Raw genomic sequence first — 23,786 nt, 5'->3', positions numbered from 1 at the left:
TCTTACGTCATGTGTGCCAGCCAGTCCAAGCCATGTGGGTCTGAGAAGCCTTAATGAACTGAACTGGCATCGGGTCATTTCCTGCACTTGAGGAGAAAACAAACTCTGTGAACCTCAGTTACCTTGAAGTGTCTCAGACGGGAAGCTGTTTAAAGAACAGCAGATAAAATGTCCTTTTTTGAGTTTGAGCTTCTGCTGAAGGCTGATTAAGAAAAAAAAAAACAACTTAACACGTATGATCAGGAGGTGTGCAGAGAAAGAAGAACCTGTGCCTTCAGGTAAAGAGGTCAGAACAACACGCAAGCACTCAGCAGTTCAAAAGACTGTAAAGAACACTTTACTGAGCACCAGTCCAGACAAACACAGTAACAGTACACAGTGTGTGTACACAAGGCGGGAATGATGACGAACGTGGGCGTGTGAAAGAGATGTTTGTGCGTCTGAGGGGATACGGGGAGGGTGTATGTGTGTCACCATGAAGAATCATCAAGGGGAATTAATATTCTTGAAACATCTTTATTTAAATTTTATCTTCAGACAAAAGCAACAAATAACAGGGGACAGGGCAAAGAAAAGGAAAGAAAGAAAGAAAGAAAGAAAGAAAGAAAGAAAGAAAGAAAGAAAGATGGACGGAAACAAAACCATGCCAATACGATAACCATCAGGATCTGAACACATCTCAGCCTACTCAAGTCTCCTCTGCACAGAGGAAGTACGCCAAAGTAAAAGTCTCCTCTCTACCTTTCACAGTAGAGATGTAATTTCAAAATAAAAGTCTTGCATGGCTTCTCTCCTCGCCCGATGCTGCATATGTTTGAGCACCAGGACGCTTTACACAGAGCCAGAAAGTGATCAACTGGAGACGTCCAATTGCCTTCAACAGTTCTTCTTAAATACTGTCTGGATGAGCAGGTCTCCACGAGAGTGTGTGAGTGTGTGTGTGACCACAGCAGTGAAGGATCAGTCTCAGAGGTCTCCATATGAGATTCATCCCATATTTTTATGATTGTCAAATCAGTCCGGCCTCCTCTGCTGATGAGACCCACCGTGCATTTAACACACAAACATACACACGGCTAACATAATTTACCCCCCCGTCCCGAGCCACACAGTGGCACAGCAAATACAAAGCATCAAAATACATCAAAAATCAGAGCCGTTATATCTATAATGGCTTATTATTACTGTTATTATAATAATAATATAGTTTAATACACGGTCAGGCACATTTACAATGGCTGTAGAGCAGAAGAGGGAAATTCAAGGTCTTTAAGGCCTTAAAACATCCACCAGCTCTTTCTTCCTTTAAATAGCATCTACTGTGTGTGTACTACACGTGTGTGTGTGTGTGCAGTAAGTGTAAGTAAAGGAGGTATATGCCAGTGAATTTGGAGCCAGTGAGGACCATCGCTGTCCCATTCCTAATTAAAGAGTTATACAAGCACACACACGCGCACACGCACAGACTCCGGGAACATGTCCCCATGGCAACAAGTAGGACGCATAAACAGCTTGAAACTGAGAGCTACACATCACACACTCCTAGAACACGCCCCTCTATCAGTGACTGATAAGCAAACACACACTCCCAGCTATTACAGTGAGGGCAGTGTACACACTTGCACCTGCGCCTGTGAGTGCAGCACAGTAAATAATGAAGCTGAAGGGTCAGTTCACCCACATTTAAAAACAAAATCTCACTTTGTGTATCTATCTGCGCAAATAGTTTGGATTTTATTTGCACAGGCTGTAAGTTATAGGAGACTTCTGCCTCCATTTCAATGCAATGCTTAAAGCCTGGACCAATTACATTTGAGCATTTCTACAGTAACACGTCTTTCCAGAGCCAGTGTCCATGTTGGATCATTCACAGAACTCTCTAGACAGTTTGCATAAATACTATTCTTCTGTAGAAAGTAGCTCCGATTAAACGTTTTGCAATGCTGTAAGAACCGCAAACCTCGTTTCCATTCTCATGTGGTCGAGGCAAAAATCTCAGAGACGGATTTCATAAAACTTTGGCAAATAAAACCAAAACTATCTGCAGGCTGGATACCACTAGAGGTGTGAGAATTTATGTTTGGGTGAGGGTGAAGAGAGCCTTTAGGAGGCATCGTTAGTGGTGCGTTTGGTATGTGTGTCACAGGGAGAAAGCTTCATGAACAGATGGCAAATGGCAGTAAGATTTCTATACAGAAAAAAATGACTTTTTGGCATAAATGACACAAACAGATCAATCAGCAGGTACTGTACACGATCGACAGGGATGTGAGGAAACACACAGCGGGATGTGCTGGATCATTTGCATGAGACTGACAGGAACAACTCTTATATGCATCTATGGCGTCATTACAAATGTGACAGGTGGAAATGTGTGGGCAACTCTACCAGAGAGTTGGATATGCGACATGGAACATGCGACATGTTACGTGCATACGTCTCGCCGTGGCCTGACTGAGAATGAACGAGCATCTCAGTCCACGTGGCCACAGACTGCTTCCAGGGTTTAGAAGTGATTGCAAAGGGAGTCCAGAGGTGGAGCGCTGATAACGCTGCACTAATAATAGAGCAGCTCGGGCTGTGCAGCGAACTGATCTCCCTCTTGGAAAACTTGGCCGGCCATTATGCACCCGGTGCATGGTGGTGATGGCTTGCAGTAGCGCAGGATGGCCACACAGAGGTGCTGTTATAACCACACAAACTGTTACGTGATTCCTCCCCGAAGGGACTGGAGGTTTAACTACTTCCTTTACAAGGAACACAGTGATGAGCTGCACAGGCAGCGGGGTTCTGATGGCAGTGTCTGTCTGTTTGTGTCATAACTGAGCAGCTGACTGTTTGGTGACTGTGGCAGTGACTATCCAGACTTATCTGCTTCTGCCTCCCCGTTTCTCCAACAGGGAGTCACTCGGTGTAACTGATGGTCTACCTGTCTGTCAATGTTTAGCACAGTGACGATTAAAGTCAGGTGATTGTCTTCTGGCAGGATTGTCAGTAGAGGATTCACAATGGTTACTATTTTACAGTTTTTTCTCTTGATTCCTTCTCGAGCTTATCATTCACTCCTCCCGCCTTTTGTTGGCTTTGCTCTCTCAGATGGAGCTGGAGGCAGTGATGTTGTTTTCTGTATGAACACAGATGCGTTATTGCACCAGACACAGTACTGGTTTAGGGTCACACACACACAAAAACTGCTGAGTCCGTTCTGAGGAGACTCCAGACGCCAGGATCTTTACATCCATGTATGTTTTGATGCATCCAAAGGGACCATCTGTCACTTTGTTCCTGTTTGTTTTCCAGAGAGACAGACCCAGGAATTCCAGGGCAGGAGTTTTATGCCGACAGGTCTGATATGACCAGTTTTTCCATTTTATTGCCGATCTCTCCGGGGACTTGGAGCTCCTCAGACTCATAGTCATCATCAAATGACCTGGGAACACAACAAACGTCACAGAGCTGGTAAAGTGTTGCTGCATACGCCTTTTTTTTGCCCTGACAATGAATCTAATTGTGTGTGTGTCTTCTTTAAATGCACATAAAGCTGCAGAAAATTCTGATTAAAAGGACTGAAATGCATGGATATAAGTGTGTCGTACCCCTCATGTAGCTGTTCGTTTGCAGTCTCCTCCGCCACAAGAATCTCATACTCCTCTGAGGCATATTTATCCCAATCAGACGGCTCCGGACCTTCACTATCAATGTCCTGGAACAACATGTGCCAAATAGCAGTGTTTTACAGGCGTGCAAAAACAAACCAAAGTAAAAGTACCTGAATTTCATACATTTTCACGAAATAAAACACGGCACAAAAAGGGAGAGAGCTTTAAAACTGTACAAATGCATTGCACCTGGATCGATGGAGGATGCATAAAACCCATCAGCCCATTGTTTCTAGTGCCAATGGAGGATGTTTTTATGTATAAATGCATCCTTCAACATACAGCTGTGGCTGCATATTACATACATTACATAGTGATGCAAATTCCCACCTTTTGCACAGCAAAGGGGTCTCTCTGTTCGTGGTCCAGGTATTTCTCCAGGTTGAAGAAGGTGTCAAAGAATATGTGGGCCATCCGGCAGCGCTTCAAATCACCGAGGGTTATCTTACCTGCAGAAAGCAACATACACACAAACTCACGCATGTGTCAAATTCAGACAGGAAGGTAGAAAGGATGACGGCGGGGTGCGGCTTTCCAATAAAGAGACGTAAAAGAAAATAAAGGCGGCTAGTGCTGGAGCTGACCTTGGCTCTCGGGTTTGACCAGGTCGAGCATCTGGCAAAGCAAATCCTGGAAGGGCAGAGGCTCGATGCCCATCCTTTCCATCCTCTCACACTGCTCCTCATAGAAATACTCCAGCTCAAACATGGACAGGACACCATCGCCATCCGTGTCCATGCAGCGGAACCAGTACTCTATACTGGAGGGAGACATGACAAAAGCCCACAGGGTGACACACTGCAGACGCAGATAAAGCATGTGACATCTGGCTGGGATGCATCATATTCCTGCGCACAGAACCCAGCAACTGCACATTACCTGGTGGGGTTTTTCTTGTCTTCCTCAGATATGAGGAACCAGACGAACTCGGCGTAGCTCATCCTGCCTTCTCTCTGCACAGCGTTACCCCTGGAAACAAGAGAGCCGGAGCCATTCACATTCAATGCTGCCATTGTGGTGAAGAAATCAGCACCTCTGCTTTGTTTATGTGAGTGTTTCCACTTACCGAGTAACAGCCCCCGAGAACAGCCTTTCGATGATTCTGTTTGAGGAAGCTGTCAGAGGAGAGAATGGGAAAAATAAGCAAATTTTGATCAAAGACACAGAAACAAATGGATACTGTTGTACACAATTGCTTATACAGTAGAGGCGCTTGTGCAAGCAGTAAATTCAATTTTGGCTAAGTGGTCATTATAATACAGTCACGAATGTAATGCATTTCACATCATACAGCGTGAAAAAGGGATAAACAGCTGCTGTGTTTTACATTCGCTAGTGGGGGCCCAACAAATGGAAAAAAAAATCCAAAGGCAGTCTGCTTTTGATTCTTTACTGGCATCCAATCCATGTTAAATGAGACCAAAAACAGCTTTTATTTATGCGGCCCAGTATCGCAAATCACGAGACTGCTTCGCGGCTTTACAGTCCGTACAGCATACAACCCCCTCTGTCCTTAGAAACTTCATGCTAACAACCGTAAATGTGATGTTTTTGATTTTGAATTAATATTTGCTTTGCCTTAAGGTCTGAATTCTCTCTTGATATACATGTTAAATAGCGACCATGTTTCTCCCTCTGCTCCTTCAGTTGTTCTTACCGTGGTCGTTGTATCTCGCCAGGTCTTTGGGGTCAATGTAGAGGTCATGGTCGGTGTCCAGCTCCCAGAACTTGCAGTAGATGACGTAGAAGTGTTCGTAGGAGAAGTAGTCAGTGATCTGGTTGATGTCGTCCTCCTCCTCCAGCAGGGCCAGGGTCTGTAGGAAGTTGCTCCGGCGCAGCTCCATCATGGTGATGCGACCCGTCCACGAACGGTTCACCACGTAGAATATCCGCTGGATCACCTGGAAGAAGAGCATCCAAAGGGGATCAGCACGAGTGAATGCATTTTTACAAAAGGGAGAGAAGAAGAAGAAGAGTCACGTTAAAGTGAACTATGAAATTCTTTTGATGAAACGGGGCCAGAAAAGCATCAACACAATCTCACAACAGTGAGAGCAAGCAAATGATTATCACAGGCTCAACCAAAAAGTCCTCAGGTCATTTCAGATTGCATGTAAGAGCTCCATAATAAGAGTGCTGAGAAACACACTGATGTTTCCCTCGACTGTTTCCACTCAATCAATCACTGTATCTGTCCCCAAAAGGCAAATGTTTGTGCAGCAGCGAAACATGAGATAAAACCACATGGAAACAGCAGAAATGCAAAACAGAAATCAGCAAAACGAAAAAGAAACCAGAGCTAAAGTTAAAACAATTGGAAAAGAAGTTAAATTACAGAAAATCTAATCTTTGAATATGAGTTCTGAACGGGGAAATGTGCTCATGTCACCTTCCCAGAGTGATGGAGAGACGAGAGGTGAGGTGAAACATTTTTTCTGTCTGTTCGTTTTGGCTAATGTGAGTCCAAAAAGAGCCGTCAGGGTGGATGGACTCTGCTGTCAGCGTATGAAAATAGCTTGAAACTCACATGGGACCTACGCAAGCCAGACTTATTAAAAATATTACTCATTTTGTCATGAGGGAGACCTACCAGAGCGCCTGATATTTCAGTCCTCATTCATAACATGGGAGACAGGTCTTTAGCGTAAAATGGAAACAATGAGGTCTGGGCTGCCTGTCCCTGAAACACAACACTTCAGCTTAGTAAAGAGCGGATTAGCACCCATTTCCTGGTACATGGACCTCCCGGAGCTACTAATGTCTCATACAGTAGCGGGTCAGCCGGCCTGAACTGAAGGAAGTGTCTTAATATGGGCATGTGGAGGGTCGGGGGCCTCTGCTGAAGCGGGCTGCAGGGGGCATCAGTGTTTCCGTGACGTCGCCGCGAGCTGACGCACCGGAGGACGGACTTCTCTGCATCTCTGTATGCGGCAAAGCCTCGACTTCCAAAGCACGTGTTGCAGCTGTCCCGGTCCACACACACATGCACACGCACGCACACACACACACACACAGCCTGCTGCTTAAGTTACTCGCTGTGCACACGAGCTGTTTTGCTGACAATGTAGGAGGTCTGAGCGGTCGCGGATATCTAACACTGATCTGATCGTGATGGTTTCGGTGGAAGTACACAGATGGCTTACTTTGGTAAAAGTAGCAATACTGCAATGTAAAGTCTGTTACAAGTAAAAGTACAGATGTAGTATCAGTAAAATGTACTTAAAAGTATCAAAAGTAAAACTACTTAATTAATGAGCACTTTCAGAGTGAGTTATTATTACTGATCCATTAAGTAGCATTTTATTGGTAGTTTCCTAGTGAAGGTGGATCTTATTGTAAATGTTTCATATATGTTGGACAGTTGCAGAAACACATATATGCTATATTTTATCATTATATAAATTTATATTTGTAAAGCAACTCAAGTTGTCAAATATCAGTAGAGGAGTGAGCGGTGCAATATAAAGTACTAAGGACAGTGAAGTGGCACAAAATGGAAAATAATTAAAGTAAAAGTACACCAAAACTCTACTTGAGTACAGTAGTGAATGTATTTAGCTGCTTTGCATGAACACAGTGTCACGTCTGCAGGACATCCAAACATTCATCGTTAACGTAATCCAAACGTCTTTCTGATGTTCTGGGATCAACAATCTTTAGATACTTCTTGTGAAATTTTGTTACCGTTGTTATGTAGCGCGAATGGAATTCAGGTGCATCCTTCAGAAATGTGAGCCCAGGGTGTGTATCCACTATGTCCTGAACACACACACACACAAACAGGAAGAGACGGAAAAAAAACATTTAGACCAGTCTGTGTCAAACACAGAGGAGCAGTGGTGGAAGAAGTACAGTGTGAGAGTCCTGCGTTTAAAATGTTACTGCAATCATGTGAGTATCAGCAGGAAAATGTACTTTAAGTATTAAAAGTACTCAATGCATAAAGTAAAGCAGGACTGTTTTGTAGTTGTAGCAGGTTTTTAGCTTTTTCTTCTATTGTTTCCGCTGTACTCTGTGTGTTTATAACATCATCAACATTTTTGCTCTGCATATGATTTGTATGCGGAAATTCACCTGCAGCAGAGGAATGAAGTCCTCCTGCTCCAGGTAGTTACAGCCGGGTTTGGCGAGCAGGTAAATAAACCTCGATGAATCGTCGTGGCAGCTGTGCAACAGCCTGCAGGACAGGAGAGGAGAGGGGGTTAATATCAAAACCTGATCAGACTTATGACGCCATATTTCCAAGACTAAGATGAACAAAGAGGTCTGTCTTACTTCCTCCAGGTTGCAACGAAGGAGTGAACAGAGACAAAGCCCGTCCTCTCACCACCTGCAGAGTAAAACATGGGGGCCTTCCAGTACAGTGGACACCCGCATGCCTGAAGAGAAACACAAGCAACACTCACGATTACCTTCCCCTGCAAAACAATCGCGTACTGTACTTCACCGCAGTGTTTGTTTCCCTGAATCAGCGATCACACTGCTTACAAGGGAGTGGCTGCATAAAACAGCAGGCTGCTGTGTGGGCAATTATTTCTGGAGAAAAAAAAAATGTTTCCAGAAACACTTTATGGAATAAATCAGTGAGGCAGCTTCAGGATGAAACACGGAAACATTGATATTAATATGTTGATGCTGGTCGTTTCATCTTTTAAGCTTTTTTTTTTTTACACTTCAGGTTGAAATTTAAATAATTTGAACATTGTCTCGTTTGGTGTTGCAGCTGCTGACCTTCGCAATCTTGCCCATTTCATATATATCAGCCTTCTCCTCCTCAAACTCGGTGAAGGCCGCCTCGATGGCAGTGATGGCTGCGTCGTGGTTGGCGACCGGGCCCATGGCAGGGAGCCCACGGGGGTAGTAGAACCTGGGAATGTTGATGGCAGGGGGAGGAGGGATGACTATCACCGGAGCCGGAGGGGGGCTGGGTGAGCGCGGCGTCGGGGCGGGTGAGGCTGTGGCCAGGGCGGGGGCTGGTGGAGGTGTGCCTGGTTTCTTCTCTGGTTTGGACTGGACCTGAAAAGAGAGAGGGGAGCTCATGTGTGGGGAAGCAGGTTTGGGGGGATCATTTTGCACCCAGTACGTCTGATGTGGTTGATTGTTCCACGTACAATCCACAGACAGCACACTTGCAGCCATACTGCTGCACGATTCTGACCTGAATGTACGTAAAAATTCTTCTTTTCAACCTCTTTTCATTTTATGGGAAGTACAGAAATCAGATGAATGTTTGAGAAGTGCTTTCCCCACGACTGCAGACAAGACACAACTTCACTTTGTGAGGATAAAGGGCCCATGTAATGGGATGTGGTGGAAACTCCCAGTGAGTCATAAACATACGTACAAACAACCAGAGGCTTGTTTTACAGTCAGCACTTTAGACGGATTTAAATGGTCGGCAAGAAAAGCTCCAGGTGGCACAAAACTGCAGCAGTCAAGATTACGCTGGGTTTAACTCCATTCATCTTAATCTCTGGAACACTGACTAATAAGGCCAAATACATAACACACGTGGTTCTGCTGTATGGCTTGATCAAGCCCTTGTGCACGTGCACATCAATAGAGAGAGAGTTTAAATGAGAGCAACACTACGGATTACTGAAAAGGCTTCTGAGCAGTCTGCAGCAGGACATGCATGAGAAAATAGTAGAATTTACTTTAGATTGAGAAGAACTTGTCCTCAAAAAGATCTACTTAATGTTTCACAACAGTCAAGGCTGCTTCAGTGAGTCCGAAGCAGCCGACTCTATTTTACACCCCAGACCCAACCAAAAACTGTACCCATACACTGAGGAGTGTCCTCAGGAGGAGCGGAGGACACGATTATTTTATTATCAACATCATTTCACATTTCTGAGCTTTATATTTGGGTTTAGCTGCTGTTGTTTTTGTGTGGACCTCAGGACGACCAGCCGCCACTTTATAGAAGCTAATGGGCACCTTCTCAGAGAGTAAAGAAAGCCCAAATTCAAGCCCTGAAACCAGAATTCACTGAACTCAACTTAAATCAGAGGAGCTCAGTGCGTTGGAGCAGGAGCTCCCCGGTGCCCGGTGAGTTTGGCGTGTGTCTCCTCGAGGGCCTCCGCACTGTGTGTACTGAGCAGGACAGCTGTAGCGGTCCTCCCCCTCCCGCTCTCCTTCACAGAGTTCATTCTATCACTCTATTCCTGCACCTCCCGCCCTATTAATAACCTGCTGGTATCTGCCTCAGAATAGCTCGTCGCCGCTGGCATGTCGCTCTGTGTGTATGACAGCACCAAGATGAATCTACTGTATGTGTGCTCATGTGGCGGAGCGAACATGTGTGTGCAAGAGACACAAAGCGAGATTTCCTAGAAATTTAGACCTTATCAGGATTTGGAGGCATTTTTTGCGATGAGTTTGGGTGTACGTCCAAACTCTGTCCGTCTTGCTTGCTGCACCGACTGACCTGTTGCTGCTGGAAGGACTTGAGTCTCTTCTTGAAGCGTGAGGGGAGGACAAAGTCACACCCCCTGGCCAGAAAGGCCAGCTCTCCCCTCAGGTCTGGGTCCCGGCGTAACGACGTCTCCTTGATCATCATGGTGGGGGTCGAGACGCGCAACCCCCCACCAGACACAGCCACCGGTGCGGCTGCTGAGACGGCGACGGACCGGCTCGCCCGACAAGCAAAAGAGGAAACTGACGTCCACTTAGCAGCTCAGATATCCAGCAACCAAAAGAAAGGCCAAACACCTCAGGAAAGCATGTGTGTGATTTCAGGCAAAACGCCTTTTGGCAATCACACACACTCTCACTCTCCTCCAGGCTCCGCTCGTATGTACCGGCTCCCAGAGCAGTAATCCAGTAGAGTATCTGTGCAAAGAGACGTTCCTGAAGACCCCCGCGCTGCTCTGCAGGACGGGAGGCAGAACCATGGCACTGAGCTGTCTAATGGCCCCTGACAGCAGCTTCTCTCTGGGCTAGAAAACCTGTGGCGTTCCCCCGTCAGCGCTGGATGTATGTATTTGGTGTAGCCTCACTGGTGCCTGCTGCTCCAAGCTGGGCTCTGACAAACTGCACTGAGAAACATGAGCCATGCCGGGGTCTGGCAACACACACACACACACACACACACACACATGCACACACACACAGCAAACCGGCTGTCCTGAGCATTAGGGTGGTGGGAGGAGAGTGGGGAGGGGGTTCGGCCATGTTGCATTTCTGTGAGTTGTGTTTTGCAGGATCTGAGCGTCCATCAGTCCCGGCCTTTGACTAAAGTTAGCCAGCGGGAACTCAAAGTGAGTCTGATTGAAATAATTCTGCTGCAGACGGGAAGATTTACGTCAGCGTGAGAGGAAAGGAAAGGTAAGCACAAATACTTTGACAGCGGCAGTTTGGGATGGAGTGATGAATCAGCAGGCGAAGCACCTGTTGTTGTATCTGTTGACATACAGTTATTCCCCTGGACGTGCTCGGGGACTCAAAGCAGCGTTCCCTTGCGCTCAAATATTAAAAGGTTAAAAAACCACAAGTGTATGAAGAGTCACGCCTGATTGGAGAATAATTGTAGTTCTTATCTTTTTAGCAATCTATTCTAATCTACAAAATGTGAGAAAATAATTAAAAAGGCTCATCACCACCTGTAACAAACGACCGTTTTCATCACTGATTAATTTAACTGTTCATTTCTCTGTTAATTGTTTAAGCGTTTGGTCTATAAAATGCTCATCACACATCCTTCAGCCTCAGGTGATGTCTTCATGTTGCTTGTTTTGATCCACCAACAGTCACAAATCCACCAAAACATTCAGCACACATAAGAGAAAGAATCCCCACATAAGAGGAACAGAAAGGAGGAAATGTTCGCCCGTTTTTCTTGAAAGATGACTGAAGGATTAACCAACTTCCAAAGTAGTGGCTGATTCATTTTCTGCAAACTGGGAACCAGACGTCTGATCATCCGAATTATTATCTGCCTAATCAATGAATCACCTTGTCACTGTAGCTCTAGTCTGAATCATCAGTAGGATTTAGGTTCTTTCCTGATGTTTCTGATGTGTCAGTGCAAAGTAAAAGTGTTGCTGCTGAAGTAAAAATGTCAACATATTTTCACCCTTTGGTAAATTAGCATATATGGTAATACCTAATAAATAGAGAGGATACATGTATAAATGTATAAATCTGCAGTACGAAGTCCTGCATGTGCCACGAGGCTCAGAGTCTGCCCTTTTACTCAGCAATGCCAGATCAGGCCCTTCAGCGCCAAGCAGCACCAATCTGAACCTGACAGTGCAACAGGGGATCCCTCAGGACAGACGGACGCGACCTAATTCAAACCCGCCCGCCTAAAATCCCTCCCAGATGAAGACACAACACCAAATGTCTGCCTTGTAACTGTTTTCACGCCGTGCATATCAGCGCTGCCGCCGACCGTTAAAGAAAAGGAAAGCGTCGTTTTCTCAGAATCTGCTGGCGCAGACACAGATTCCTCTGTGGTTGTGTTTCACGGCAGCACAGATGGAGAGTCTAGCGCCCTCTGGTGCTGAACGGGGCTCCGTGAGTTTGGTCACTCGAGACACAGAAGCAGAAATACATCACTGCTGGTTAAGAAGATGAATGAATGAGCACTTTAAGAAAAACTGTCTTGTTATTTTCTACTACCAGGAGTTCACCTTCCTGCTTTTGAGTGGAACACTTCTATGATTCATCCATCGAGGGCCACTTCTTGTTCTTTCATGTATGTATTTCATTACATGGTAAACCCAGCGTGTGACTAACAGATGAGTCTCACACTCCAGACAATGTTCTGAACATGTTCATGTGTGTGAACGACTTTCCAGAAAAATAAGTGAGTCACCTTGGGTTTTAGGGTAACTCCTCTCCGCTGCCTGAACGCCCTGCTGAATTCTTTGGAACAACTGGACTCTGTACAAAAGCCAAGGTCGCATACCGATCCCCCACACACACACACACACACACACACACACACACACACACACACCGACGCTGACACACATTGTCTTCTTTCTGGCCACTTCTCACCTCAGTGCTGCAGGGGGAAACATTATACAATCGCTATCTCGCGCCTATCAGCCATCACCTCAGCAGCCACGTTGAATCCTCACCCCCCTCCCTTTCTCTTTCTCCCAGCCTGATCACTGAAAGTTAGTTCCCACCACTTCCTCTGCACGGCCTCTTAAAGTGCAGCGATGCACTTGTGATAACATAAATCTCTGTATAAAGAGATACATGTGTGTGTGTGTGTGTCAGTGTGTGTGTGTGTGTGTAAAGAGAGCCAGAGCAGATGCCATTGGGCAGCTGTGTGCTCTTTTCCTGTCTGACTGACAGTGGCTGTAACCCGGCCCTCTGAAACAGCCTCCCCTCGGCCCTAAAACCAGCCCCTCGCTCTCGAGTGTTAAACCTTCCTGCAGCTTTTAAAATATCATCACTTAAACCGGCGCAACGGCCAAATGAATAAAACGGCTACTTTACCGCTGGGACTGGGAGGACGGTGTGGAAGCCGGCTCCTTTAAAAGATTCTGAGATGTTCCACTACAGTATGTGGGAGGTTGGCTCAGGTGACACGAGTACAACTTGTGGGACAAACTGTTCCCAGTGGGAGGGATCCATAAAGTCAGCAGTGGTGTGTGTGGGTCAGTTCTGAGGCCACTGTAATGCAGGATGACTTTTATTTGTTTATAGGCTGAATAAAAAGCTGCAATGATAAGACTTGCTTTGTAATAGCCGTGAATATAGGTTAGTTTAGTTAGTTATTCAGGTGGATAAGAAAGACCTGCAAGTTGCAGCAGTATCTTATTATATTCTGTGTGTTAAAGCGGCAGTGGTCCATACTTTTCTTGTAACAATGGATGAAATTACTGTTTGTAATGTGAAAGGGGTCACTCGTAGCGATGAACCCACAGAGAATAATCACCTCATTCTGAACATTGTTTAAATTTTCTGGCCTGCAACTTTGATGTTTTGGTTCAGTCTCTGATAATAAGAAATAATTCTGTTTTCACTAATAACCAGAAAAACCTCAGAATAATCTTTTTATGTCTACTGAGGAAACGGTCCTCTTCCACAGAGTCCGCCATGTTGCACCACCGAGGAAAAACACACTGGGTCTCTAAAGTTTTTTGGAAATTTCGTAGCTACCGTAGCTTCTCCTTCACGCTGGGTGAAGGAGGGGTGAGGCGAGGGGTTTTCAGCTGGCTGCAATCTGCAGCCTCACCACTAAGTGTCACTAAATCCTACACACTGGTCCTTTAAACCTGCTGTCACTGTTCAATTAAATTAATACATTTTTAACGTTAACATTAATAAAAATACATGGGTGATTTCAATTGTTCTTAACCTTTAATTTCCTTGCTGATCAACATGTAACCTCCCAAAGACGCCTGTATTCCTTTTAGGTAGTCGGCTAAGGGAGAGGAAAAGCAGACCGATAGGGTGCGACGAATGTGGACGAGAGGGCAGAAAAGCAGGTGGCTGAGCAACAGGTGTGTGTGTGTGTGTGTGTGTGTGTTGAGTGTTATGTCTGCAAGCACTTTCCATCGCCCACACGCAAACCTAATCCAACCCCACAGCTACAGGAACAGGTGAGTTAGAGGCCTTCACGGAATTGATCAAAGGAGTGCATGATGGGAAGAGCGGAGGGACCGAGGCGGAGGATCGGTTGTCCAACAACAACTGTCGTCCTCATCCAACCGTTAAATACGCAAGACGTGCACACGAGTTGAAGACGCGCACACGAGTTGAAGACGCGCACGCATGCCTTCCTAAAGGGATTAATTAGCACACAAGCATTGAGACATGTCTCTAACTTGTCAGGCATATCATCGGTGTGAGTGTGTGCGGGCGTGCACGCGTGCCTCGATGGATTCGGTTAACAGGAACTGCTTCTTCCAGCCTTTCAGAGAAGTCAAATAGTGTGAACATAAAAACTTCCTGGACACACAAGCGCGGGCACACACACACACACACACACACCTGCTCAGTAGAAGTGGTGGCTGTCTGCTGTGTGTAAAATTATCCGTGTATATATAGCAACTAATTTCATGTTTATTTCTGCTTCAGGCTCTGGGCAGACTTGACACACATATACATGGAGGCACACGTGGCAAATACACACACACATGTGTCGGCTGGGAAAAATGCCTAAAAACACAATTTAATAGAATTTGCTGATAACTTAGTAGAATCAGGCTTTTAATTGGGCTGCTTAATCTCATTAAACATATTATTGTCGTTTATTGTTTTTCTATGCGAACTTTCTGTGATACAATCATGAATTCATGAACAGTTTGAACAAGCTGAAAATTATTCAATTAGTGAGACATATTTTTATTTGTTTTTACACTCAGTATAAAGGTTTTTAAAGCCACAGTAGGCAATATCACTTCAGTATACCGGTGGTTAAATCTGGACCGGGCCTTAATCATATAAATAATGACACTTAGCTAGCACGTAACTAGCCAATCACAGCCACTCTGTCCAAACAAAGGTCACTGAAGGCTGGGGGGGTGGGGGGGTGTTTTGAGTCCCAGCGAGAGGGACCGGGGTCTGGTGAGGCTCACGCTACAGGGACTCCTTCTGCTGCCGTTTGGGCTCGTGGGTTTGGTGGTAGAGGCCTCGCAGAGTGACACGAGGCCGGGGGGGAAGGCCAAAGGTTTTGTGTATGTTCACATGGGCTGCTCCAGCTTTAAATAATTTTTAATAATATTACTGTAACGATTACCGCATTGGCAAGAGCGTGTCGTCGTGCGTGTCAGCCTTATATTTTTATGTAACGTTATTTTTAATGCTTGCGGCGAAACCGACTGCCCACTGGGACAAATAAGCTTGAACCTGATATCGCTGAAATAGACAGCTCGCCCTGCCCGTCTCTGTGATCACACACACACACTCGCTTTCAGCCATGCCTGCCAAATGCCATCTCCATGGAGATAACCCTTTCCCTGGATTGAGTGGCGGGTGGAATGCTCCCAGGGTTACTGTGCCAGCAGCAGGAAATGCAGTTCACATCGCCGCTCTGGTCTTTATTCCCCGTCTCACTTCCTCTCAAGAAGGACACACACGCGCATAAACACAGACACACACGCAAAGTTGCCTTGGGAACCCCCTCCCTAAACTGCGGAGAACGAGTTCAAGTGCTGCTTCCGTGATAGATGAAGCGAATCAGCGCTGGCCACGGTCCACCTCACATCCGAACCAGAGGAGGACAACATGGGAACAGTCAGAGACACAGCTGCTGTCTGCGTGGAAGCAGAGGCTGTCCTCTCATAAAAACATCACAAGCTAAAGTATGGTCCACGATTGGAAATAACAAAAAATGTCCGGTGATACTCTTACTTTACTTCAGCGCATAACGTGAAGAAAATAAACGGTTTGTCGGATCTGTGACGAAGCAAATACCGTCGCTGATCTACTCCTCAAACGGCCGTTAGAGCATTATCTGCAGGTATTAGCATCAGTTAGCACTTTTGTGATTTAGCTACGAGCCTTTACACTAGCTGACTGAGGCTAATTAATATAACACTCTAACATAGTCAGGATATCTGTTGATGTTGTGTATTTAACTCTTTTTAGTGTTACTCTTGTGGACTATTATGTATTTTCACTCAGTTAATTAATGTGTTGTTCGTCCTTTGGGGAAATTCTCTGAATCACTTTCTGGCAGAGACTTGGATGAGTCTACAGTTAGAAACCATTAGCCTAGCATAGGATAAAGACTGGAAACTGGGGAAAACAGCTCGCCTGTCCAACGGTAACGAAATCCGCCTACCAGCACCTCTACGATTCACTAATTAACACATTTGCCAGTTTAAGTGCCAGACTATTTCTGAGGCTCCGGGTTACTGCTCCAAGCTAAGAGACAGAGAATCAGATTTTGTTTCTGACGATAGCGATACCAGAGCTCATTTCCCCCGATCGTTGTTGTTGTCGGTGGGATGCGTGAGGTTACGCGAGGCCGAAACTGAACTTCAGCTTCGTGGTGAAAAGTTCTGTGTCAGTTGATGCTGAGAGACTGTGTTTGGGTTCACATGCAGTCAGAGTTTTCACCATCTGGAAAGCTTGTTTACGGTTCATGCTGCCAAATTCATGCTCCAGTTTGTCCTTACATTTCAGTGTTGCTTTAGGAGCCTTGTTTTGCAGTTTGCCGTCCTGACCTCACTCCTTGAGCCTTAAAGCTTTATGATTTTCTTTCAGGCTCGGTTTTCCTTGAGTGGTGATGCTGGCTTTGGAGTTGGGACATTTCTTAATTGTTCTAACTTTGGTGCTGTTTGTGCAGAAACTGATATAAGACATAATGACCGTGAGCCTGTTCAGATTAAAGATGTCATGATCGTGCATGCCAGGGAGCTTTGGACTGTGATGGTGTCCTCCAACCATTGTGAGGCGCTGCAGGATTGGGGTTTGTTATGTTAACTGTTAAAACACACTAAAACACGCATCTCCATGACAGGTGTGCATACCTTGTGTTGCATTATGTAGCGATGACCCTAATTTTGCATCAAGCCTACTGCCTGACTTAGCAGTTTGTTAAATTTTATGTTCGAAGATGCATATGCTACTTGAATAAATTGGCCTTGTCATCACCGATGTGCAATCCAGCTGCTTGGGTCAGTGTCAGATCGGTGCATCCACAGTGTTAGCTAGTGAGCTTCAGTGTTTTTCTCAGTTTCAAGTCTTTATGCTAAGCTAAGCTAACCAGCTGCGGATTTATTTACCATATACAGTATGTATAAAAATGGTACTTAAAATAAATATATTTTCAGAAATATTGAGCTATTCTTTTAACATTGCTCCTTCACTTTTGATACTTTGTTCCTTCCTGGCATGAGGGAATGTTTTTAAGTTAAGTGTTTTTGGACAGTAAAGATATTTTACAGTTAAACAATACAGTAAACAGTAAATCTAAGATAATTGTACAGTAAATGTCATTCGAATTTTATCACTTCAAATAAATATATGTAAAACACATAAAGCAGAAAGTTTAATGAACATGAAAATTCTGTCAACAAAACATTCTTTGTTTCTTTTTGCATATTTGCCAACATGCATGCCAGTACGATATATCTGTGACAACCAATATTGGCCGGTAATATCAGACGCAAGGCTCTCCCATTCTGAATAACTGTATCGCATAAATCCATAAAAAACAAGCCAGAATTTTTTAGCTAATGGAGCTGCCTCAACAATCACAGGAGGAAAGGCTTCATGCTACGTTAAGATTTATAGAATTCTTTACTTAATGTGTCACTTTACTGCCTATTTCTGGGAGGGTTGCCCGGCTACATCATCAAAAAAAACTGCCCAGTAAATCACCTCCCTGTGCAGGAACAGCAGCCTGTCAACGGGTAATCTTTAATAACAACAAACTCCAGGCCTTCACTTTATATTTATACACACGGCTATCAGGGCAAGTTTTGCATTACCTTCCCGTGGCTATCTTAAGATTTAGAGTCAGTGAGCTAATCCTACATCAGCAACAGTGATGGGCCTCGGCCTGCAGCAGCAGAGAGGGAGCTGTCACTAGAGTGCAGCGAGAGAGCCCATACAGCCAACGGTGGAGCTGATCAGCTCCTGTTTCCTCTCTTTTTCAGAGAGAAGAGTAAAGATAGACGGGAATGTTAGGAGGGAGACAAGTGTCGGCTTTAAGAGGAGCCATTTAGCTGAAATCCTGCAATATTTAAGACAGAACTTAGTCAGAGATGGTCGAATAGCTCTGAAGACGTGTGTTGCGTAAGTCGTGATCCTACCCTATAGAGCATTTAGCATTTCAAACCACTTTAACATCCCTTTGCCATGCACCTTCTTCCCAGCAAACTGCATTATTCAAACATACAGCATAAGACAACAACCTCTAAAAACACTTCTTAGACCCCATGCAGCTCTGCAGCATCTTTCATTCCAGCTGTCATGTCATCATAATGACACAGTCATGGCAGAGTGTATAATTGTTAAACACAGGAGCTTTACTTGCTTCTCCTTTATTGAAGGAAATCAATTAAACGCATCAAAAGCAGCTTAAGAAATGGACGAACAGGTGAAACCAATTCCGACTTGCATCCTAAAACACAGTTTTAGTTCCCAGCTCATCCTGTAGATGGAGCTGTAGATCCTCCTCACACGAAACACAGCAGTGAGGCTGGCCTGCAAGCCCACACAGTGGTCTGCGGTACAACAGGGGCCGAGGGTCGCTAGAGGGTAGCAGCTCTCTGCGTCTGAACCCAAGCCTCAGGGGTGAGACGGATCTGACAGAGGATGCTGTTTTCTGCTGCCTTTGATCCCTCGTGAGAGCTTTTTATGATTGTTTTTATGACTTTTTAGCAGATCACCAAAGAGAGCAGCTCAAAATATCATTTTTATACAAACGATGTAACAACAGTAAAAACATGCTTTTGTCTTTGGTGACACTGAATAGATTGCATCAAATGCAGTAACAAATATGCATCTTTTAGTACTTATAATGCACTGATTTAGCACAAAGGCCTTTCAGAGAGTAAAAGTGCATCTGGATTCATTTCTAGAAGCTTTCTGGAGAAAATCCTCAGCCCAGTTTGGGTGGAGCTGGGTGAAGGGTGAGTTCAAACGGAGAGGGAGGGTGGGGTTAAACAGGGAGACTGTAGGGAAATGAGTAGGGGGGGTGGGCTTCTACGGAGTCATGATGTTCTGGAACATTGGCAAACTCTTTCACATGGAAACACACACACATGCACGTACACACAGCCGACCACACCCACACAGACTCAGTATTCTGAAATAAACTGAAAACACATCCAGACTCCATCTGATCTCCCCTGGTGCCATGACTCTGCGAGGGAGCCCCCATCAGCCAATCACATTACAACTGATATTCTGGGGTCGGGGAGTCCCACCAGCCACCTCCTGCTTATAAACATGTTGTGGTGGCTTCCATGGTGACACAGGGGGAGGCCCGAAGAGTTACGCAGCAGCGCCTCCCACCGAGCTGAAAACTTTTCAGATGAAAAAGAGGCTTGCGTAAAATAAAGTAAGGCTTGCATGTGTGTGTACGCATATGAGCATCTGTGCATGTGTGCACCCTCCAACAGAGCACACTGCACTGGGAACAGCGGTTGGACGATATCCCAGCCTGCACTGGGAGTGGTGAATCATGATGTCACTTGCTTAAAAGTGCTGTGTGTATGTGTGTAAAAATCTCCAGCCAAATATGTAGATTTAATGAACCCCACCATTTCGAGCATGAGCGTGTGTGTGTGTGTGTGTGTGTGTGTGCGCGTGTGCATGTGTGTGAGTGTGTGTGTATCAACGGGTTGGGTGGTGAATATTCCATTGTCCAGGCTAACCTTGTTGGTATGAACTGTATTGGAAAAGTCCTCTCACACATAGCAACACAAGCCCCAGTCTGGGAGTGCATTGTGTGTGTGAGTATGAGTTTGTGTGTGTGTGTGTGTGTGTGTAAATGAATGCATTCATCTGCTTGCACACCTAGGTTGAAACAGGCGTCTTTCCCCGCTTGGCCGAGGTTCCCGCTGTGACCTTATTTCCTGTGGAAGCAGCCGAGGAATGATGTCATCCTCCGCCAACCCAGAGTCAACAACTGAACGCTGCAGCCCCCCCCCATCGACACACACACACACACTAACTCTATCCCCCTCCCCCAGCACCATAAGTCTCTTTCTCATCTCTCTTTCCACGCCTGTTTCTTCTTCTTCTCGTCTAACTCACTATGAATTCGTCTTTTCTCCAAGTCTCAGATAACAAAGAACCCCCTCCCCAACCCCCCCGTTGTCTCACACAGACATTCAGCTGTCCTGTCTTCCTGTTATTTCCTTTCTATCTCCACATTTTATTTCACCGCTCCTTCCATCCTCTTTCAAGGCTCCCCTTGCCAAAAAACAGCAGGTCTAAAAGGTCACCAGTTCCTCTCCTCAGCTGGCGAAAAGAGAGACGGACAGGAAATTCAGACAGAGGAACACTGACAGAGGAGGGCTGTTATTTCAGATGAGACTATGCCCGACTATGAGTAAGGAGCACAGGTACATCCAGAAACCCATTCCACTGACGTTCCAGCAGGCAGGTTGCACAGCTGCAGGTGCAGACTGGATTTCTGAGCACATGCAACTTTGACGGGACCCGACCTGAGAAAAGTCACGTGATTTTACGTGTTGCAGTCTTACTCGCACACAGGATGCTGCTCAGTTTCCTGACAGAGACGAAGATTTATTGACACAGCGTGTTGTCACATTGCTGCCATAAAGGGAAATTAATTCCACTGAAATGCGTCTTTCAATTTGGCTGATGGATGTGCTGCTATTTTTCAACAGGATGTCCCAGTTGTGGTGCATATTCAGGTATGGAAGCTAGAAGTGACCACCTTCTCACCAGCTTCCTGTGGGAAACCCTCCAGCACACCCTAACTTAAGCTGTAGGCTAGCTTCTAGCCTAGCAACAAGTCCACAGCAGTTGGCAGAAATGCTCAAATCAGGAGGGTTAATTAAGCCACCAGAACGGCAGCTCTGGATACAGCCAGGAGTGTCGTGGGTCTGTAAATCATGTCACCAATGGCTGCCCAGAAGCGAAAACAGAGAGGTCAAATTTAGTGGTGGGGAAGTGTTCTCTCAAATATCTCTTCTTTTACTTCCCAAAAACAGACAGAGGGGAAGAGGAAGACGGACCAGAGGAAGACCACTGACCTGAGGTACCACTGGCAGATTTATCCAGCTCCACTCACAGAATCACTGCCGCCACGTCTCTGCTGTGGCCTTGCTTCTGATTTATATCAGCTGGCTTCCTTGTCTCCATGGATATTAATGGGTCTGCTCTGACAGGTGCAGAAAGCCCTGTATTAGTCTGTCAGCAGCAGAATCAACAATAAACAGACGTGCACGCGCACATGAGGATGCTACAACCCGAGGCCAGTGTCATCCCAGAGGGCTTAGCAGAGCTTCCCATCAAAGCCACGGCAGTGCCAAGGGAAACACAGCTACAAATCTCCAAGGTGGGGCGTGGATGAGAGCGCAAGGGCATTTTCTCACTTGTGTGTGAGGGGGCTTGCCTTGTTTATAGTTTGATTGGCAGTTTAATGTGCAGCTGAGGCGGGAGGCGGGGTTGGCGCTGAGGAATATTAGCATAATTCCCAGAGTGCCAGAGGTGGTATTGGATGTCGGAGAGCTATTCCGAAACTCAGCTGTGACCCACAGTAGCACTGGGTCAACTTACCCTCGAGCCAACAAACAGACGCACACACGCTCAGTCGGACACACGCTCACCGCCTGGGATTCACAGGAATACACCTGTACGTGCGTGCACATGCATGAACACAGATGTGAATGCACGCTCATACATGAGCAACTGGACATGTAAAAAAAACGGCTCGGATGCACGCGCAAACAAACGTCACACACCCACACACACGTATGCAGGTCCGTTTACACTGTGGCGACAGTGAGTCTGTTAGCGGGATGCCATAGTACAGAGGGGCGGACAGATTTAGGCCTCTCTCACACCTAGCTCTGCCAGGGGTGGCGAGGGTTGGAGGGTAACGATACCGTTAACACTCAGCGTGCCAACAGATGCCCCCCACACCCTACCCTGCCCTCCTGCTGTTCTCCAATCAGCACCACTCATTGGGTTGCTCTGCCCTCCACACAGCAACAACTGTTATTCACCGCTCCCAAAATAACGCAGCGGCCAATCACAGGGCAGCGAGAGAAGCGGCGGTCAACGTAGAGCGACTCCTTGGCTGCAGGTGAAAGAAGGACACTGGGGAGAAAAACAAAAGGGACACAGAGGCAAGAAAGGAAGGAATAAAGTGGAGGGAGAGAATGGAGAAATGTGGAGAGGAGAGAGAAGGAAAACAAAAACAGAGAGGAAGGAGGGATGGATGAGCAGACAGAGTACGGAGGAGGAGTGAGATCGCGTAATGATGCGTTCGGGTGCTGGCTGTTCTGTTCTGACTGTGGCAGCTACCATGGTAACCTCATAAATAGGTGCCCTACATATCATCGGGGCATAAGGTTACACAGCTCGGTAAATAAACACACACACAAAAACAGCAGCAGGAGCCCGGCGAGGAGAAAGAGGGATGATGGGAGAGCACCAGAATAAGCAAATAAGTAAAAATAAAAGGGAGCGAGGCAGAGAGGGAGGAAGAGCCGACCACAGTAATGACTTGATACTCTGTGTAGGTGTTAATGTGTGTTTGTCTGTCATACATAATTACCTAAATCTACAATGTGCTGTTGAACGCCCACATCAGAGGCAAGCCGAGGTAACCCCCCCGCCAAGTTTATCCACTGCAGTGTCAGTGCCTCGTGCACACCAATTCACAAACACGCACACACACAAACACACACACGCTCCAATTGCCTTACCATCTCTCTCCCTCTTTAGCACAACCCTAAATTACCTTTAAATATTCCCCAGGGTGGAAAGGAGAGCCAACACACACCCATGTCTGCACACACACACACACACACACACACACACACACACACACACACACACACACACACATTCACGCTTCAAAACACAAGTTGGAAACCAGGAAAAGTCAACAAAGAGCCACTCCTTGCACAATGAGCTGTGCTGTTCCATGATTCAGAGCGCTCAGAGCTCTTTTTTCAAGCCTGTATGGGGAAACTGTATCAGCGTGTTCATCGCAGCTAATGAATACTATTCATCACGGCCCATTAATTACTGTGGCATCAACCCCGTTGTGTCACAGCGATGAAATTCTCGCCTGGGTGTTTTATATGACTTGTATTAAAAGCAATCGAGGGTTTCTTTCAAGCGGTCTATCTCAGTCTAATGCTGTCAATCATTCTGTTTCTTAAGTCGGACACTTAGGCTCTCAGGCTGCCGGTCTCTTTGCTTCTTACACCATGGCAACAGGAACATTTAAAATACATATTCAGATGCTGCTGCAGCTGCTGTATTATGAGCCAAACTCCTGATTTATATCACCACTTCACTCAACTTCTGACATGATATCAAACATCTTTTCTTAGGGCTGTGCAATATGACAGTATACTGTATATCGTGTGACAATAGAAAAACATCTATGTTTCATATTACATTCTATTGTTCATTTTGCTGTGTTGCAAATTCTTTACTGCGATATGTTTCATCATTTGGACGACACTTTGTGTTCTTCTGCACAAAATGGAAGCA

The 23,786-nt window shown here is 45.8% G+C and overlaps 1 protein-coding gene across 2 annotated transcripts in view; it reads right to left on the bottom strand.

Moving 5' to 3' along the window:
• Positions 1–500: 500 nt before the first annotated feature.
• LOC143331984 (serine/threonine-protein phosphatase 2A regulatory subunit B'' subunit alpha-like) overlaps positions 501–23,786 on the bottom strand; it is a 60,699-nt gene continuing 37,413 nt past the window's right edge. For both annotated transcript variants that reach the window (XM_076749172.1, XM_076749173.1), the window contains 11 exons: positions 8,391–8,675; positions 7,935–8,038; positions 7,734–7,836; positions 7,344–7,418; positions 5,317–5,560; positions 4,726–4,774; positions 4,539–4,628; positions 4,244–4,419; positions 3,990–4,108; positions 3,597–3,703; positions 501–3,430 (listed from right to left, as the gene is read on the bottom strand). In XM_076749172.1, the coding sequence (XP_076605287.1) occupies positions 3,334–3,430; positions 3,597–3,703; positions 3,990–4,108; positions 4,244–4,419; positions 4,539–4,628; positions 4,726–4,774; positions 5,317–5,560; positions 7,344–7,418; positions 7,734–7,836; positions 7,935–8,038; positions 8,391–8,675 (1,449 nt within the window). In that variant the 3' untranslated portion in view covers positions 501–3,333. The remainder of the gene's footprint in view (positions 3,431–3,596; positions 3,704–3,989; positions 4,109–4,243; positions 4,420–4,538; positions 4,629–4,725; positions 4,775–5,316; positions 5,561–7,343; positions 7,419–7,733; positions 7,837–7,934; positions 8,039–8,390; positions 8,676–23,786) is intronic.

The sequence above is a fragment of the Chaetodon auriga genome, chromosome 14 (genome assembly GCF_051107435.1).
Source record: "Chaetodon auriga isolate fChaAug3 chromosome 14, fChaAug3.hap1, whole genome shotgun sequence".
NCBI lineage: Eukaryota > Metazoa > Chordata > Actinopteri > Chaetodontiformes > Chaetodontidae > Chaetodon > Chaetodon auriga.
This window is presented reverse-complemented; position numbering and strand designations above follow the sequence as displayed.